The 21,219-nt window shown below is 38.8% G+C and overlaps 1 protein-coding gene across 1 annotated transcript in view; it reads left to right on the plus strand.

Annotated features, from left to right (window-relative positions):
* The window catches only part of LOC126186363 (trypsin-1-like), a 171,465-nt gene that overhangs the window by 135,352 nt on the left and 14,894 nt on the right, over positions 1-21,219 (plus strand). The window contains exon 7 of the mRNA XM_049928202.1: positions 17,968-18,149. Coding sequence (XP_049784159.1) covers positions 17,968-18,149 — 182 coding nt within the window. The remainder of the gene's footprint in view (positions 1-17,967; positions 18,150-21,219) is intronic.

Consider the following 21,219-nt stretch of genomic DNA (forward strand, 5'->3'; position numbering starts at 1 on the left):
TGTCAATTCCGTTCAACTGCTCTTCCAAGTCCATTGCGGTCTCTGACAGAATTACAATGCCATCGGCGAATCTCAAAGTTTTTATTTCTTCTCCATGGATTTTAATACCTACTCCGAACTTTTCTTTTGTTTTCTTTACTGCTTGCTCAATTTACAGATTGAATAGCATCAGGGAGAGGCTAGAACCCTGTCTCACTCCCTTCCCAACCACTGCTTCCTTTTCATGTCCCTCGACTCTTATAACTGCCATCTGCTTTCTGTACAAATTGTAAATAGCCTTTTGCTCCCTGTATTTTACACCTGCCACCTTCAGAATTTGAAAGAGGGTATTCCAGTCAACATTGTCAAAAGCTTTCTCTAAGTCTACAAATGCTAGAAACGTAGGTTTGCCTTTCCTTAATTTTTCTTCTAAGATAAGTCGAAGGGTCAGTATTGCCTCACTTGTTCCAACATTTCTATGGAATCCAAACTGATCTTCCCCGAGGTCGGCTTCTACCAGTTTTTCCATTTGTCTGTAAAGAATTCGCGTTAGTATTTTGCAGCTGTGACTTATTAAACTGATAGTTCGGTAATTTTCACATCTGTCAACACCGGGAAGGTGTTGTGAATATTCAAATAATATAATAAGTTAATAATTTGGATTATTTAGGTTGTGACATTATGTATGACTATGATAAATATTTAGATAAAATGCTGTTGATTTCAGGAATATATGTGGAACAATAAACAGATATTTAAAACAACAAAATCCAGCAACAAATAAGGGTGAAATTTTACAAAACAATTGCAGTTTTCATCAGTAGGATGTGAAAGAATGTAACATTGGACAAATTCAGAGATAGCAGACATCACCAAAGAGTTTGCATTTACAGCCATAGAAAGAAAATTGAAGATAAAAGAAAAAATTAAAAGGAATTTATAACAACAATCAAAATTAAAGACCGCTACTCAAAATCAGCAGTTACATAGCAAGAGGATGAAGGATTATAGACAGATTAAGAAAATGATAGATACTGCAAGAGGTATACACTTATCATCTTAGATGAAAAGGACATGGATCATCAGCAATATAAACTGCGTCATTGAGATTAAGAGAAAACGGGCAGGGGGCTTAAGCAACAATTGCATGTAGTGAAGCTGAAGGAAAGAACTATCCAGAAAATGTTGTTTGCACATCTAAAGGAATCAAGGCATCTATTATTTAAAAATCTACAACAGTGAAATGTGTCCGCTGTATGCAACGATTATATCAGAATTTTTTATGCAAAAAATCAGAATTATTCACTGAAAATAAATTTCATCATTTGTTATACAACAAGAAAGATTAATTTATACTTTGTACTCACAGTTAAAATTTTATTTGTCCAGTTTTTGCAGTATGTGACAAGGAAAATGCACAACACACACTAGAAGTTAAAAACATTCTGTACATGAAAATTGGTTCAGTGAAAAGATAACTACATGACACCACTCAGTGGAAGGTTTCATGATCTGATCATTTCAGCAGCAAGTAGTTTATCATTAGAATTGCTGAGTAAATGTAGTTGTTTATTCACAGTAAAAATCAATTTTAATAATAAAGCTATGATAATGCTACTAGTTGTAGTTTATTAGCAGTATACTTTACATTTTGTGGGTCTACAGTATCATAATCAGATGACTGATAGAAGTACTTATTATGATAATACTTGTCTGGTGTGTTATATTATTAAAAAAGTTGATAAAAGAAGAAGCACGGACACTGAAAAATATGAAGATGAACTTGTGTGTGCAGCATCAATGATCAACTCTGAACATGCAAGAAAATCGGGCATCTTCCACTGCTATTGTGCCAACAAAGGAATAATGTGTCTAAATGTGAATCAGTTTACCACTATAAGTGTGCAAACATAAGTCCAAAATGAAAGACTTGGTATTTTTTGAATTGCTGTAAAGATGAAATGCACGTAAATGTAAACAGCAAAGACACTAAAGACGATATTATAGCGTTTCTATTAGGTGAAATTCATGGGTTAAAGCTATAAAATGATGAAATTTAACGACAAAAACAACAGTGCAAATCTCTATTGTACAGTGATGTGGTAATAGAAAATTTGACTAGTAAAAATACAGGCAACAGGATCAACAAACATTGTCGAAAATGACAGAAAACCGTGAGAAGTGGTGTTGAGTGTACAAAATGTGGAAACATATATACCATTTTTGATGTGCAAAAGTAGATCTCTTACTAAAGAGACAGGAGATAATCTTAAAAAACTGGAACTGTGATGAATGTAGGTAGAAAACTATTAGGCCTAAAGTATGTAACATACCCAATTATAATGGACCTGAAGATAATGAAATTCACACAATCACATCTTAAGGCCAACACAAGAAACAAAACAACATGGATTGTGGCACAGAAAGTGCAGATGTATTTAAATCACCTAATAAAAACCACAGCAAAAAACGTTGCACCAACCCAGATGTGATGGTGCCTGTTTTGAAATTGAGTAACACAAACAATTTATCAAATGCAACAGGTAAAGAACAAGATGGACCACAGAGTCAAGAAATACCAAGAGAAAAAACAACACACTTCATAATCTACTCTAATGGTTTTGGAAGAGCGATGGCTACAAAAACAAAGACCCTGACGACTCAAAAAAACATTAAAATTAAAGGCACAGTAAAACCCGGAGCAAGATCTAACCAGATCCTCACCAACACTGAAGGTTGCAGTAATCTGTCAAAGAGTGACTTTGCAGTTCTTACAGGTGGTTACAATGATGTATACCATAATGAAACAGCTGCAGCAACAACAGCTCTGAACTTAACACTGGGCAAGTTAACAAATACAGATGTTATATTATTTAAAATACATCATTGCTACAATTTAATTGAATCATCATGTGTAAACAGAGAAATAATCAAAGCTAACAAGTATTTTGAAACAATCTGCAAACAGTTTAAAATTTTAATGCTTTTAGATACTAAGGAATGACATGATTGCAACCATCAACCCTCTGACAATTGTACCTGCTCGAAACTTGTCATACAAGACATGGTCAAAGCCTAGGCGGACTAGGAAAGACACTGCTGGGCCAAAAAATATTTGGTATGGTAAATAATAAATTATCTTGTATCAGCAATTTAGAATGTATGTCTCAAAACTCAGAACCAGATCACAGAAATGTATAAGGCTGACCAAGCCTGAAATGTGTTAGACTTGGTCAAAACAAAGAGCTTCAGAACATAATACAAAAGACACACTTAAATTAAATAATCAAACTAAGCCCAATGTAAGCAATGTACCACCCTGCAGCAAAAATGAACTACTTTTGTTGCATATAAATGTACAAATCCTAAGAAACAAAGTCACTGAACTATAGTACTGGGTTGAGGAAATTAAGTGTGACATTCTCTGTGTGAATGAACATTGGATTAAAAGTGCAAAAATAAGTTTATTTGTACTATTTGGCTAGTCACTGGCAACAAGCTACTGTAGTCCAAACAATGCCCACGGTGAAGTGTCCATTTATATCAACAAAAATTTGAATCTAAAATATTCAGTCATAGACCTCACAAACCTGTCTGTTGAAGGACTTCTTGAAGAATCTGCCTTGGTTATACACTCTAAGAAACTCATTATTACAACAGTTTACCGATCACCAGCTTCTGATGTGGAGATATTCACAGAAAAACTCTCTGAATTAATCTTACTGACTGCCAAATACAAGCAATATAAAACATTTAGCACAGGAGACATTAATATACATGTAAGAGTAAAGAGAAAAACTGTGGTACATATCCTAAATATCTTAACATCAATGAATACTACTGCTTAAATGAAAAACTGACCAGAATGGAGGCATACCTTGACAATATAATTAGTATGTAAGTAGTAATCAAGTAGAGTGGGATACTATCAAATTAGGACTATCTGACCATGATGGCAAATGGCTCAAAACTGGAAATCTGATTCTTTATGATACCGGGATGCTAACTATATATAGAGTTCTAAAGGAAGAGAACATTGAAATAAAGATAAATGTACTGAGTAGAATAGAATGGGGTAGAATACTAACCATTGACAAAGATATAAATGACAGCTTTTTTGCATTCATATCCAATATAAAAAATACATTAGACAGTAACGGCCCTCTTATTACTAAGAGATGTAACCCTAGCAATATGCATAAACCGCAACATACAAAAAAAGTGTTACACCCCACACCTCAATAAAATCAGAATCCATTTACTCATGCTGAAGGAAAAAATTGAAGGGAGTCAAGAAAACAAAAATAGATATATAAACTTAAGGAAAATACACAAATCTGAAATTACAGCAGCAAAAATGAAAGCAAATGAAGAGTATATTTTAAATTCTAAAAACAAATGTAACACTGCCTGTAACATACACTCCTGGAAATTGAAATAAGAACACCGTGAATTCATTGTCCCAGGAAGGGGAAACTTTATTGACTCATTCCTGGGGTCAGATACATCACATGATCACACTGACAGAACCACAGGCACATAGACACAGGCAACAGAGCATGCACAATGTCGGCACTAGTACAGTGTATATCCACCTTTCGCAGCAATGCAGGCTGCTATTCTCCCATGGAGACGATCGTAGAGATGCTGGATGTAGTCCTGTGGAACGGCTTGCCATTCCATTTCCACCTGGCGCCTCAGTTGGACCAGTGTTCGTGCTGGACGTGCAGACCGCGTGAGACGACGCTTCATCCAGTCCCAAACATGCTCAATGGGGGACAGATCCGGAGATCTTGCTGGCCAGGGTAGTTGACTTACACCTTCTAGAGCACGTTGGGTGGCACGGGATACATGCGGACGTGCATTGTCCTGTTGGAACAGCAAGTTCCCTTGCCGGTCTAGGAATGGTAGAACAATGGGTTCGATGACGGTTTGGATGTACCGTGCACTATTCAGTGTCCCCTCGAAGATCACCAGTGGTGTACGGTCAGAGTAGGAGATCGCTCCCCACACCATGATGCCGGGTGTTGACCCTGTGTGCCTCGGTCGTATGCAGTCCTGATTGTGGCGCTCACCTGCACGGCGCCAAACACGCATACGACCATCATTGGCACCAAGGCAGAAGCGACTCTCATCGCTGAAGACGACACGTCTCCATTCGTCCCTCCATTCACGCCTGTCGCGATACCACTGGAGGCGGGCTGCACGATGTTGGGGCGTGAGCGGAAGACGGCCTAACGGTGTGCGGGACCGTAGCCCAGCTTCATGGAGACGGTTGCGAATGGTCCTCGCCGATACCCCAGGAGCAACAGTGTCCCTACTTTGCTGGGAAGTGGCGGTGCGGTCCCCTACGGCACTGCGTAGGATCCTACGGTCTTGGCGTGCATCCGTGCGTCGCTGCGGTCCAGTCCCAGGTCGACGGGCACGTGCACCTTCCGCCGACCACTGGCGACAACATCGATGTACTGTGGAGACCTCACGCCCCACGTGTTGAGCAATTCGGCGGTACGTCCACCCGGCCTCCCGCATGCCCACTATACGCCCTCGCTTAAAGTCCGTCAACTGCACATACGGTTCACGTCCACGCTGTCGCGGCATGCTACCAGTGTTAAAGACTGCGATGGAGCTCCGTATGCCACGGCAAACTGGCTGACACTGACGGCGGTGGTGCACAAATGCTGCGCAGCTAGCGCCATTCAACGGCCAACACCATGGTTCCTGGTGTGTCCGCTGTGCCGTGCGTGTGATCATTGCTTGTACAGCCCTCTCGCAGTGTCTGGAGCAAGTATGGTGGGTCTGACACACCGGTGTCAATGTGTTCTTTTTTCCCTTTCCAGGAGTGTAGTTCAAAGTTAGATAAACATGGGAAAGGAAGAAATTAGTAACCCAATTAATTGTAACACTCTTAATGAACACTTCATAAATTCAATAAATGCTCATGTACCAAAATGTGACAATTTAACTGATGTGGAAGCTTTTCTTCTGCAACCACAGAATAAAACAGATAAAAGATTTAACTGGAGTAGAATACTGCTACAGATATAAATAACTCTGTAAACAAGCTGAATAACTCTAGAATGGAAAACCACTATAGATTCAGTAACTTTTTAATAAAGGCCATAATTAAGTATATTAGAGCTCCTCTACTCTGCCTTGCAAATAAAATCCTTGATGATGGCATCTTCCCTAATTGCCTTAAAATTACGGTTGCACTCCCCATATACAAAAAGGGTGACAGAGAAATACCAGATAACTGTAGACCAATATCAGTTGTCCCTATACTGGCCAAAATCATAGAGAGCTGTTCATACACACAGATTTACATGTATTTTGAGAGCAATAAATTCTTTAATGACACCCAGATTGGATTTAGAACTAATCAATCAACAATAAAAGCTGCTGAAAGCCTGATAACTGAAATCCACAATGTTTTGAAAGGAAACTGACCACCTTTGTAACTCTCATAGACTTAGGCAAAGCATTTGATTCAGTATCACATGAGATAATTGTTAAAAAATTAGAATATTATGATATTGCAGACAAATCACTTAATTTTATTAAGTCATACCTAAATAACAGGCAACAGTTAGTGCATGTGCACAGTGAAAGGTCAGAACTAATGAAAATTATGAGAGGAGTTCCACAGGGCTCCATTCTTGGACCCTACCTCTTTATTGTCTATGTTAATGATTTCTCAAACTATATAACCTGCAAAAATGTCTTATATGCTAATGATATGACCATGATCTCCATAGGTGAGAGTATGCAAGAGGTGGTAAAAAAATAATGAACTTCTTGAAAAGTGTAAGATGTGGTGTATTGCTAACCAGTTATGTATAAACAGCACAAAAATGGAGGAAATTTATTTTAATCTGAAGGTATGGAAAGCAGGGAATCACAGTGTCAAACTATTGGGACTAAAAATAGAGCAAAGGCTCTCACGGGATGACCATATAAGCTATCTGACAGGCAAACTTGCACGCATGATATTACTGCTGTATGAACTGAGATATTCTGTCAGTAAAAGTTTATTGATGCTTTGCTACTATGCATTCTTTCAGTCACGGCTACAATATGAGATTCTGTTACGGGGTATTTCAACAGGCACAAACTGTGTATTCAAATGACAAAAAAAGCAATTAGATGTATACTAAGATTGGGTCCAAGAGAAACCTGTAAGGAGCATTTCAGCCTATTAAACATAATGACCCTCCCAAGTTTCTATATGTATAACTGCTTAATATATGTAAAATAAAATACACAACAATTTACACATAGAATGAATTTACATTTGCACCGCACTAGAAACAACTGCTTGCATGACATACTGTATTCTAGGCTGTCACTGACACACAACAATCACAAACACCTAAGTCTGAAGTGGGTGGAGAGAGTGGGTTATATTGAGTATTCAGTTTTGTTTTCAGGATGTTGTAACATTTGAAGTTCAGTGTGGAGATGAAACATTGTTGTTATCTTCTATGTACACTGGACAGTCCCACTATCCTGAGCCTTACACTTGAATGATTCTGAAAGTTGCAGTTTATACCTGAGGGAAAAAATCTCCTAATACGAAGAAGGAAGATTAGAGTTTATTTTCTCATGAAACACAAGCTTTTGCATTAAGTGATATAGGGAGACCTCAGAAAACCTCAATCTGACTGGCAACATGGGGATCTGAACTGCTTCACTCATTAAAAACTCCTAATATTGTCAGATATTAATGCACACATTATCCTTTGAGACACTGAATACACAGATGGTAACAGAAGCACTTGTTTTGAGAGAACTGGTGGACTAGAGCCTCAATTGTGCTGAACACACTTCACACATACTGAGAGAGAGTGAACAGATGCAGCAATGTTGGCATTGCTATTGTCTACGGAAGTATTTCCTAGAATATGCAGTTGTACTATGGTGGTACACCCAGTGACCACAATACTATTTACATAGAAACATCATTGAAAACAATGAACTGCACACATAAAGACTCATAGGATCATATATATACCCTAGACTGAGCTGATTAAAACGAGCTAAGACAAATGGTAACTGCCTTTCAACTCAAGTAAGTGGAAGCTAGCACCAACTACTCAGTGCATATTATGGCTGGGTAATTTCAGAGAGAAAAAAGTGAAGGGTCACTTCAGTCTTGAACATTACAGACACTGTAGTTAGCAAATCCAAGGAATAGTACCAAAGCACTGAGGGGACTTCTACTAAAATACATTGTCTACACATGAATGTAGCTACAGAGAGCACAAAGCTTTTTTCAAGACAGAACAGAGTATTAATTAATCACCTTCAACCACGTATTGCACAAGATCTGTGAGGAACGTTATACAGACTCCTGTTGTGAAGCGTTAAAACATCACTGGTTTACTCAATGTTTTGGTGTGACAATGGAAGGACGTATTAAGTGGGAACAGAGACAAACAGAAGAGTGTCTATAATGTAAACTCCTCTTTGTCATTAAACAAAACATAGATGAGGCACATCATCACAGGCTACAGCTAACCTTCAAGAGGCTTATAACTTGCCTTTATGCAACAAAAACCCATTAGCAAAGGTAGAATGTAAGAATGTCCCTGGTCATGGAATTGTTTATGAAAAGGGTCTATCATCCCTTCAGTAACAGGATTTTTAGGAAGAGAGCACAAGTTTGGGCTAGACAGTATGGGAAAGGAAACTGGACATTTCCTTTTCAAACAAACTGTCCCAACTTTGCCTGAATAAACCTAAATCTGGGTAGCCATGTGGGGAATTGAACCTAGGTCCTCTTGTATGTGAAATCAATCTATTGTGGAAACTTAAAACAAAGGGCACATGCACAATGTGGTTGCTACAAGACACATATATTTTTGAACAGCATCAAAAGACAGAGGCACACTACACTGCATGGAGGTTACAGTATTATAAACATTTCACTTCAACACTTCCCCTAAAAGTTTATATTGTTAAATACAGTACTTAACACATTCCACTTAATGATTTTATGTATTCAAGCCAAACAGGTGGCACAGGTTTGTGAGAATATCTGCAGCTTGCTTATTGCCCAGTACATGCTTGATGGCTATCTGGCCTTCTTGAATTTTCTCATGGATGTAGTGCATGTGAACATCAATATGCTTTGATCTCTTGTGAAATCCAGGATTTCTGGCTACTTTAATGGCACTTGCATTAGCAACAAGAAGAACAGGGACAATCTCAAGTAGTGAAATTTCTTCATGGAGCTTGGATAGCCATATTCCTTCTCTGGCTCCTTCACTGGCAGCCATATATTCTGACTTGGTTGTTGACAGTGATATACGCTGTTGCCACTTACAAGCATAGGTAACCGCCCCTCACAAAACCTTGCAATCACTCTGCTGCCTGAGCGTCTTTTCTTTTCTTTTTTTAAATTTACTTGATAACTGGTGTAATCAGCATTGTATGTATTTCTAGTCTTCCATTTGCATGGTTATCACACATTATACCTTATGGAACTGAACCTTTTATATACTTTAGAATCCTTTTTACCACAGACAAGTGATTTTCTTGAGGACTTTCCAAAAATTGCTATACATAGCTCACTACAATTGCTATATCAGGCCTTGTACCTACAGCCAACTACATAAGACAGCCATCTGCTTCTTGATAATGAGCATTAGTTGGTTTATCATTGGTCAATTCATCTGTCTGCAGATATCACTTGACCGGAGTTGACACAGGATTTGTCTCTGCAATGTTAAACCATCAAAGAATGTCTAAAGCATAACTTTCTAGATTAATATCTATTGATCTATTCTCATGACATAGAATATTAATATTTAAGAAATAACCTATGGATCAACAGTAATCTTAAAGTCATCTTGAATTTCTCTTAGGGAAACTTAAGACCCTTCTTCTTACTTGGTGATGTTAATCCATCAACATCATGCAGAACTACCACAAGCTGTCTTTGAAGTCTTCTCAGTAGATCAGACATAGATTTGCCGTACTTGCCACAAGCCCAAGATTAATTAGAAAGTCCTGTGAACCATTGTTTCAGCACCTTGGATATTGTTTTAGTCCGTGTAAACTTCTATGAAGCTTGCACACTCAAGAAGTCCCATCACTATCTCAGGCTGCTAACTCTTCATTTAAGAAGCCATTCAAAAAAGGAGATTTTACATAAGAATGTACCAAGTGAAGATGCCTGCTAACAGCAGTACTCAAAATTGATCCAACTGTATTGTATCTAGTAACAGGACTAAACATTTCATTATAGTCAATACCATACCTTCTTCTTGAGAAAATCCATGAACAACTAGTCATGCTTTATAATGATCAATTTTTTCATCAGATTCACCCTTAATTCTATAAATCCAGCTGTTTGTAGTGGGTGATAGAGGTTCCAAAGTCCACATAGGAATTTCCTCCAATGAAGCCATTTCTTCCTCCATTGCTCTTCTTCGGTAATCATGGTCTGCAGAGTTTTGTTGTTTGTCTCTCAATTCTCTTTCACTATAACTTGCTTCTGTATGTCTTTTAAATACACTTGCGTCATCTTCATCATGATTCCTCAATTTTTAATTGCCCATATTGCTGATGAGTAATACCATTGTCCTGGTTTTGTTGCGTTCAAAAACAACATCCTTATTCCAAATAACCCAATTTTCTGACCCAGTCCACTCTCAAAAGCCACCAATGCCATCAGAATAACCAACAAAGATTTCTGGTTTTCCTTATGGTTCCCATTTCTTTCACTTTTCCTTCAGAATGCAAACAAAACACTTTGCTCCACAAATATGAGGACTATTTAGCTGTATAATCTATAAAGTCAATACCTCATAGGGTGTTCTGCCATTCACATGATTTGTGCCAGTTCTGGTCAACACATAAACATGGTTTAGAGCTAGTTCCACAACAGTTCTATTAGTATGCTTAGCACATCCGTTCTGTTCTGGAGAGTAAGAATTTGTGATGGTGAGTTTACACCATTTACTTTAATCAAATCTTTAATTTCAGTATTATCGAATTCTTTTCTGCCATTAGACTGGAATGCTTTTGGTAGCTGATCACAAAAATTCTTCACAATGCTCAACATTTCCGTAATCTTCTCTGGAGTCTCAGACTACTGCTTAAGAAAATACACCATGCGTAATCTTGAAAAATCACAAGTAAAGCAGAGAAATTATCCATCTCCTCCCAGCAATTTACACTCTGTAAGTCCACATACAACAGCATGAATCACTTCTCCAGGTTCTGTGGAATGCTGCGGTCTTGACTGACTACTGCTCCAATGCAGCTTCCCCGTAACACATGTCTTGCAAAATTCTTCACAAAGTCTTTAACTTCAACATGATGTTGCTTCATAACTGTTGCACATTCTGATGACCCAAGCATTCATGCCAAATTTCCAGAGATTCCTTTGACACAAGATTTACTTCAGGATTACAAGTATGAATTTGTTTTGTCACTCAAATCAGCCTCTTCAATAAGTTGCCAAAGCATATACCACACACTTTTACAACGATATTTTTTCAGAATTAAACCCTTGCCTTTCAATGAATAAAAGTCTAATCCCTTGTCCAGAGCAGATGATACACAAAACACACTTCTTCACCATTCTGGAGTATACAAAACATTATCCATATGGCATAACTTCTATTCTCCATTGACAAAAGCGTCAAAATATTTAGTCCCTTTACTTAGTTAGTCCAACCACTGCCCATGCATATTCGCAGTTGTTTGGAAACTTAGTACACAGTTTTTTTAGCCATGTGATTCATCACTCCACAATCAGTGATCCGTGAGTCCTCATCCAATTCTGCACTCATTGCTTCACCAATGAAAGCCTGGTCAGACAGTTCACATTTATTTTGATCATGGACAGTTTTTTGTTTGTTGGACACATTTTTTTACTCTGGCCAAATCCACCAAAACCGAAATTTTTAGGCTTCTTTCTTTTTGTTTGTTAACTTTTTGTGTTTATTCGATGAAGTAATATTCCTACCACTGTTCACATCTGCATTTTTCATTTGTTTAATGCTGGTTTTGCTAGTGAACAGTGCAGCTAACTTGTCCCATCATTCCTCCCTCTGATAAGCACAACAAATTTCATCAGATGTTAACACATCCATTAAAGGCTTTAAGTGTCTGTTGATCTTCAGATCTTACCCACCATGACTGTCACAGACATTCATAAGTGTCATGCAGTGTGTAAAGCCATCACACCATTAATGATAATTCATCAGGTTTCACATGAATTGCTCCATTCAAAGAACCAAGTTTTCGAAATGAGTAAGATGTGTCATCATGTGATCGTCTGAACTCATGTGAAAATTGAAGAATTCTGACTGAACAGAATATGCAGCTTGCTGTGTTTTCTGTTCAAACATGGCATGTAGCTTGTCCCATATGTCTTGTCCATCTTTACATGCAACCAAGATTGCCATAACTTTTGCTTTGACAGTTCCGACAATGGTCTGACTTCCACAATCAACTTTTTGATGCACCTAATAAATTTTGTACTGCAAACTTCTGTATGGTCAAATTTTCAGCGTCACACAGATTCTCATTACCATGGAAATCCATTGCAGCTACATAAGACATTTCAGATTTACAGCTGCAAAAATTCCACTGGAGAATATTCAGTAGTTGCTCATGTACACACAATACAAACCATGCATAATGCACAACAGATGCTAACGCATTTATGGCATCATGAAATACTAAATTACAGTACCCAATTTGTTTCCTGAACCATGGACTGGGCCCAAAACCTATTGCAGAAACTTTAAGAAAAATGGGCACAATATAAAGCACATGAACAACATGAATGTTGCAACAAGGGACGTATACTTTAGAATAGCAACAAAAGACAGAGAAATGCTACACTGCATACAGATTACAGTAATACAAACACTTCACTTCAACACATTGTCTTACCACTTGACTAGCTCACATAGTTTAGTATTCATTTATAACTTTTTTCACCAATTGATAGCATCGGTCATTTACTTTCTTATGGGACTATTAAATGGATAGGTATAAGACTGGCAAAGCTCCTGAAGTTTGATAAAAGACCATGGGTAGTTGTGTGTTAGATGTCTGAATATAGGTACTTAGTTGACTGCAAATCTTAAAAGTCTGTTTTCCTCATTTCTTCTCTTGTAAGAGTCAAGAACATCTTCTGTGTGACTGCTTGCTGGAAAGCAATAAGTTTTCATGCTTTTGCTTTGCTCACTTTATTTAATGAAAGATTGTTATATGAGTGATAAACAGGTGTACTAGATAGTCAATAAACTGGTCCACAAGCATGCATATGCAAGGTTTATATTTCAGGCACTTTCAGTAATTTTTGTGGGATGCAACATGTGTCCATTTAAATCTTCATAGTTCCTGATACTGTATTCAGTAACCCTGAGATTACTGAGAGGTATATGAGTGGGGTGCAGCCAATTGTGAAATAATTAAATGCCTTACCAAGGTTGGTTGATTTGGGGAAGGGGACCAGACAGTGAGGTCATCAGTCCAATCGAATTAGGGAAGGATGGGTAAGAAAATCTGCCATGCTCTTTCAAAGGAACCACAGCATTTGCCTGAAGTGATTTAGAGAAACCATGTGTGTGTGTGTGTGTGTGTGTGTGTGTGTGTGAACAGTTGGGTGCATAATTTAGTGTCCATGGTTTGGGTTGGCTGCATAACATTTTTTTTAAGTGATGGCAAGTGCTTCCCTTACTGAGTGCAGTAGTGTAAGTGCAAGGGCAATACATTATTAGTAACTGTTAGCAAAATAATATACATGCTGCTGAAGCACTGTTTCTACAGATGGAAATACAAGAAACAATTCTGCTTCTAGATGTGTGGGAGCCACTACTTACAGTTAGAGCTAGAGCTAGATGAAAGAGTAACCTTCCAACAATATATGACCAGTTAAAAAGTAAATTATAAATTAAAAAGTTTGCCACTGTAGGCAATTACAGATTACTGAATAGTACACTGTCTGATCAAAAATATCCAGACACCTATTAGTGGACATTATTTGGGATGTATCCACACTTCGCCTTTATGATGACATGATCTCTGCTGGTGTCTATTTTAGAGGTGTATAAATGTCTGTGGAAGAATGGTACCCCATTCTTCCTCAAGAGCCAAAGCCAGAGAAGATAGTGATGTTGGACACTGAGATATGGAATTAAGTCAGACTGATGCATCAATTCAGTATCAGTCTGAAGAAAGTGTGAAAATGTAATAGATACTGACTGTAGCAAGTGCACCAATAGTCATTTGTTGTGGTAATTTCAACTATTTTCTTGTTCACTGTTAAATCAATGTGAGTTCTGTGATTAGTCTTTTTCTTTATGTAAAGTAAGCTTCTCTTGCATGTTTAGAGTAACAACACTATGTGGAAGTATACTGTGTTGACAAAGAAACCCATAAAGAGAAAGCTGGTGGAAGAAAATAAGACAAATCTTGCCACAACACAGTTTTTTGGAGCATCATTTTCCTTCACTTATTTTCATTTTATGGAAGACAAATATTTTGTTAATTTGGGAGTGGTAACAGTGGCAGTCAGAATAAACATAATAAATAAATATGTCACTGTAGGCTTTCCAGGCGTAAACTATTGATGAAGGTTTCTCGGGTCTCCTGCTGGGTGGTAGCGTTGATATCTCACGACATTTCGGGAAGTGTCATACTACCCATCTTCTGGCGAAGTGTCGAGATTAGCGGAGAATGGGCTATTTACCGTATTTACTCGAATCTAAGCTGCACTTTTTTTCCGGTTTTTGTAATCCAAAAAGCCGCCTGCGGCTTAGAATCGAGTGCAAAGCAAGTGGAAGTTCTGAAAAATGTTGGTAGGTGCCGCCACAACTAACTTCTGCCATCGAATATATGTAGCGCTACACAGGCATGGCACCAAAACCTCCGCATCAGTATATATATATATATATATATATATATATATATATATATATATATATATATATATATAAAATAAAAAAAAAAAAGAGAGAGAGAGAGAGAGAGAGAGGCACTGCACTTTCATACATTATCCAACAAAGTAAATACAAATTCCGTATTGTTCATCTTCGAATGTAGCAGAATTTCGATGTACTACGAAAATCCGACATGCAAGACTGTTTGGGATGTTTGTCAATATGACCAACTCTACTTTCTGAATTTTTTCCTACCTGTGAGAAGAGATGGTTGCTAATAGGAACCTGATGAAATGTGAATCACATGCAGTATTCTCTTCACCATAAGAATAATACGAATATCAACATTTTGTCATGTATTCTTTCGTGTTTGCTGCTATCTCATTTAAATCCTGCCTGCCTAATAAACTACGAAACTAGAGTGAGACAACAGCAAACGCGGAAGAATATGCGTATCGTGTCATGTTTATATTCGTATTATTCTTATGCCTAATAGTGATACTGTCAGAAATGAAGCATGGCAAATTTTTAATTCTAAGATGACTAATTTCTGTGCAGAATTTGATGCACTAAAGAAGCGGCCGCAAAAATTTTCAAACGGAGAAACATTTTCGCCTAACTCTCGTTCAGAACATGTTCTATCATACGCAGTCTATTATTTGGTTCTTGTTGATCATTATCAAAGAAAGAAACAGCGTAAGTAACAACAAATAGCAGTTTCTTGCCATTGTTTCGCTAATGAGACGATTACTCTCTTTTTTTTTTTTTTTAATTGTAAGCGGTGGTAGCGCGCACAAAAGCAAGCCATGCCGCGAGCGGCGACAGGCCGTAAACACGCACTATCAGAATGCGACAAACAATGCATGACACAGTACAGTAATGCATTTTCAGCTTAGAGTGACGCAAACACCTATAACAAAGAAAACAGCACTTATCAGATCAAAGCAAAATAAGCAATCGATTCAAACCAGATGAAGCATGTGAAAAAGGAAGGGTACCCGTATAAATACGGACGGAGCGCCTGACGCGTAGCAATGGCTACCTGGTAAAGCTTAACTGCTAAGCTTACGACTCGAACCAAACTACTGTAGCTGTATTGTCATTCATTCAACCTAAATTGTGTCTCATATTACAATGGACCAACTTTGTTTCGATTTGGAGGTGCGGCCTAAAACTTTACTCTCCCCTTGAATTTCGAGTCTCAAATTTCCGGTGCGGCTTAGATTTGGGAATTTTTTTTTCCTTTATTTCGAGTCTCATTTTTCAGGTGCGGCTTAGATTCGAGTGCGGCTTAGATTCGAGTAAATACGGTATATGTGCGGTCACCCGCCCCCCCCCCCCCCCCCCCCCCCCCTACTAGACCTCAGGTGGCTGCGGTGGACCAGCGGCGACTATCAAGGGAGGACCTACTCGTGAGCTTTGACACGACGTCGCTTTTCACGAAAGTGCCTCTTCAAGACTCCTTGTCACTTTTAGCCCAGCACTTTGAACCACAAACAGTCAGCCTCTTCGAACACACACTAACAACCACCTACTTTCAGTGGAATGAGGAATTCATCGAGCAGATCGATGGTGTGGCCATGGGCTTCCCATTGGCTTCTGCGATTGCAGACCTCTATATGGAACATTTCGAGGAGGTGGCCCTTGAAACTGCCAGACAGAAACCAAAGAATTTCTTCCACTATGTCGACGGCACTTTTGTCGTGTGGGGACATGGCAAACAGGCACTAGATGAGTTTCTTGAACACCTCAACAGCATCCATCCGAACATCAAATTTACAATGGAAATGGAGGAAAATGGACGCCTCCCCTTCCTTGATATTTTAATTAAGAGGAAGGCAGATGGTTCACTAGGCCATGCAGTACATCGAAAGAAGACACACAAAGACCTATACCTTCATGCAACAAGCTGCCACCATCCAGCACAAAGCCAAAGAGTACTGACCACCCTTGTGCATAAGGCGCGCGCCGTCTGCGACAAAGACAGCCTACCATCTGAGCTTTGACACCTGAGGGAAGTCTTCCACCAAAATGGCTACAGTGAAACACAGATCAACAGGGTGCAAAAAAGGAAGAAGGAAGCAGTGAGAACCCCAGATGAAGAAGATGAAGAAGAAGAAGGAGAAGACAAACTACTCGTGTTTCTTCCGTATATGGGTCCGCTCTCGGCCAAAATTGCACACCTTCTGGGCAAGTACAACATCAAAACCATTCTTCAACCACCACCGAAGACAAGGGAGCTCCTGGGTTCCGCCAAAGATGCGCTGAACCTGAACACACCAGGAGTAAACAGCATACCATGCGAATGTGGGAAACAATACGTTGGGCAAACACAGCGCTGCATATCTAAACGCTGTGAAGAACATATGAGATGTGTGTGACTGGGTCACACAGAACAATCAGCCATAGCAGAACGCAGCATAAATGAAGAACACACCTTCAACTTCGAAAACACGGAGGTACTGTGCCGAGCATCTGGCTTCTGGGAAAGCGTTATCAAAGAATCCATAGAAATAAGGATTCATGACAATCTGGTCAACAGAGATGAGGGATACCTACTCAGCGCAGCATGGAACCCTGCGATAGCGGCAATCCATCAGGAGCGTACCCGTCAACGTCCTTCGCTGCGGACGCAGACAGAATGCTTACACCGAGAACTGAATGTGGCCACTGAGGGCAACCGCCATCCCCACCACCGCGCGCATGCCGCTGGTCCACCGCAGCCACCCGAGGTCTAGTGGAGGGGGAGGGGGGTGACTGAGCATATAAATAGTCCACTCTCCATGAATCTCGACACTTCACCAGAAGATGGGTAGTATGACACTTCCCAAAATGTCGCGAGATATCAATGCTACCACCCGTCTGGAGACCCGAGACACCTTCATCAATAATAAATAAATGTTTACCTGTGAACTTTTACTACCAAAAGGTTGTAGTAAATCAGGTAGGAGAACATATTGAAGTTTTGAGCATCTTGATCAATTTATCTAACCTAGTTTCATTCACATTTACATTTATTTTAAAGTGTCCTACAATAAATATAAAGAGGAAAACAACTGTGATAAATGATTGCAAATTTCAGGCATAGCAACAGATAGTGGCTGGGGTGCAACTCAAGAGGATGGAGCGCCTTCTCAATTTCTGTATAAAGTACAGGTACCAATAATGACATCAGATATGTGCCTAGAGTATTACGGTGAAGATTTTGATACAAACATCCTACTGTGTGCTGGTTACCCTGATGGAGGGAAGGATTCCTGCCAGGTAAATACCAGATTTTAAGAACTCTATACAAGTAACGCCTCCAAATAGTCAAAACTGTAGACTGAAGATGCAGGAGTGACCGTTCATAAATAATGAAAGGAGTTTAAAAAAATCACAATATAGCTGAGGTCTTCAGTGGTCAATAGGCACATAAATAAGACTGGAAGTATTGCTATGTTTTCAACAATGCTGTTCTTCAGAGCTAACTAATGCAAAATTCACACAAATATATTCATACATATATGCACACACACACACACACACACACATGCACCTGTATGGAGGGATTGAGATTTTACATTTTCATAGCAGTCGGTTTATTCAACAATAGAAATAAATCAGAATCTAACTGTAATGAAGAAAGCAGAACTGAAGATTTTAAAATAATTATGATGTTGACTTTGAACATGCATATTTTGGTGCAAAATCATGTTTCAAGTTGTACATAAATGTAAGGCAAGAAACAAGTAGTATCAAAAATACTCCAAAGTGAACTGAAATTATACTTCATTGCTACTTCCTTTTACAAATTCCTTTGCTGTAATGAGGAGTAGTAAAATAAGTATTTATCTATTTTCAGTACATAGATAACTGTGTAGCAGGAATCATTATTTATTTATGTACTAACATAAATGTGAAGTGTGCAACGTACATAAATAGAAGGTTGAAAGCATAACTCAAAAAGCAGTGCTTGTGTTAAAACTTTCTGTCAATTAAAACTGTATGCCAGGTTGGTACATGAACCCAGAACACTGCCTTTTATAGGTAATGGTGTTACCACCTGAACTATTCAGGCATAGTTTATGATAAACCTCACAGTTTCAATTCTGATACCTTCAGAACATGAGTGTACAATTCTTTTTTTTAACCCAGCTCATATTTTATACCAGTTCTGGTTAATTACGTTCTGAAATGTATTTGTTTAATATTATCTGTACATCTAACATTCAAATTCTCAGTGCCAAATACACTGTTATTGCTAGGGTCATACCTCAATAATTTCAAGTTCATTAATATTCAACTTCAAGGTTATCAGTTAATAAAATAACTATCATGTAATAAAATAATACCCTCAATTATGAAAAAATAACAAGATGCTCTATTTATTCACTGGTAGCATGACATACACATACATGATCTTAAAGACAACACATGACCAACTACCTGACTATCTATGTCATAGATAAAGGACATTCATGATTCAATTAATAGGTCCCTAAAGTTCTCAACCATATGGCACAAGTCTAGGAAGTGGTAGTCTAGCTACTCACAGAATCATCAAAATAAATGGTTCAAGGCTTCCCACAGTATCCTGCTACTAGTGCATATAAGTGTGAGTGCACCAAGTGCAATATTGCCATGTATGTGTACTTAAATCAACCACCAACTGTATCAGTGCAGGCTGACCACTAGAGGTCACTTGTAGGAAAATTGCACACAGCAAAGTCTCTGCCCGCCTGTCTACAGGCAGCTTCTATGAGCAACTTGCGCACATGTTTGTACCGAGCAGCACTGACTCACTCTCACCATGTCCTTTTAGTTTGTGCTGCATGTTTTGTATATTGCTTATGTTGCACCTTCTGTATGATAATTTTGTCTCATTACTTGTGGAGTGATGAGACACTTATTTCCATTATTGCTCAGAGGGCTATGAATAAAGCCATATTTGTGTTACTTGGATGTGTTTCACGTATTACTTGGTTTCTACATGACTGGTGATGAGTTTGTAACAGTTTCTGTGTGTGCAGTCTTTAAGTTCGAATTCACAAGGTTTAGTCATTATGGATGCTGTGCTACCGGCCCTGATTCAACAGCTTACTTCAACAGTGACCACTTTGTCGGCTTCTGTTAACAGACAGGCTACTGTTCCACCAGTCTAACCAACTACTTTTTCTCCATATGATGATTCATCTAAGGATTCAGAAGCTTATGAAAATAAGACTTGGACAACATTTCTTGGCCTTCGGTGTGACAGACTCAAATTTGTGCAAAGCCTTATTCCTCTCTTGAAGGTATAGTAATTACTGTGTCAAGATTGCCCCTTTACAAGAACCAGTAGCTTTTACTTTTCATATGTTCAGTTAATTGTCCAAGTACCATTGCAAATGAATGCACGTCATAGTGGTACAAATTGAATTCACCGATACCACAAGAAACCAAACCAGTCATACAGGGCCAGAGTAGGCGAACTTCATGGCCTTAGCCGTGTCACTTTGTTACTGATGCCCATAATGACTCTTATCCAGATACTATAGTGCGTGATGCAATTATCTATTGAGCTCTGGACAAGGAAGTGCTCCAGAAGACTTTACTTTGTGAAAACGCCCCATTGGCAGAAGTTTTGCAAGTAGCACAATCTTTTGAAGTTTCTCAGGCAGCAGGGGGACCAAATTGAAGCATGGGGCGATATGGCAGTAGTGTCACATGATGTGACCACTAGGATGACAGATAGTTTGCATGAACTGTCAGAAAAAATATCAGGTGGCCAGTACTTTTCTAAAATTGATTTGTCTGAAGTGTATCTGCAGGTTCCTGTGGACAAAGAGCCTCAGCAAGTTCTGGTTTTGAATAATCCTTTTGGTCTCTGTCAGTATTTGCACTTTCCTTTTGGTGTCTGCTATTTTAAAATGATTTTTAGAGCAACTCACTAAGCCTGTCCTAGGCTGCATTAATTAACTGGATGTTATTGTTGCCATGGGCTCCTCCAGAGGCGATCGCTTGAATAATTTGTGCACTTTATTTTCTGTCTAAGAGTCAGCAGTCTTGTGGTGTAACCTCACAGAATCTCAGTTTTTTCAATCTTCCAGTGTTTATTTGTGGTTCAAGTTATTGCAGGATGGGGTACACCATCTGCCAGACCACATCTTCGCTGTTACATGTATGCCTTTCCCCTTGTCCATGAAGGAGTTTCAGGCCTCTTTAGGAAAGATGCCTATTAACATAAATTCTTGCAATGGGTGGCCACATTGGCCTACCTGTTGCATGCATTGTTACACAAGAATGTACCTTTTTTTGCTGGAGCCCAGACTGCGGACACGCTTCTCAAATGTTGAGATCCAAACTACTCTTG

Source organism: Schistocerca cancellata, chromosome 1, assembly GCF_023864275.1.
Source record: "Schistocerca cancellata isolate TAMUIC-IGC-003103 chromosome 1, iqSchCanc2.1, whole genome shotgun sequence".
NCBI lineage: Eukaryota > Metazoa > Arthropoda > Insecta > Orthoptera > Acrididae > Schistocerca > Schistocerca cancellata.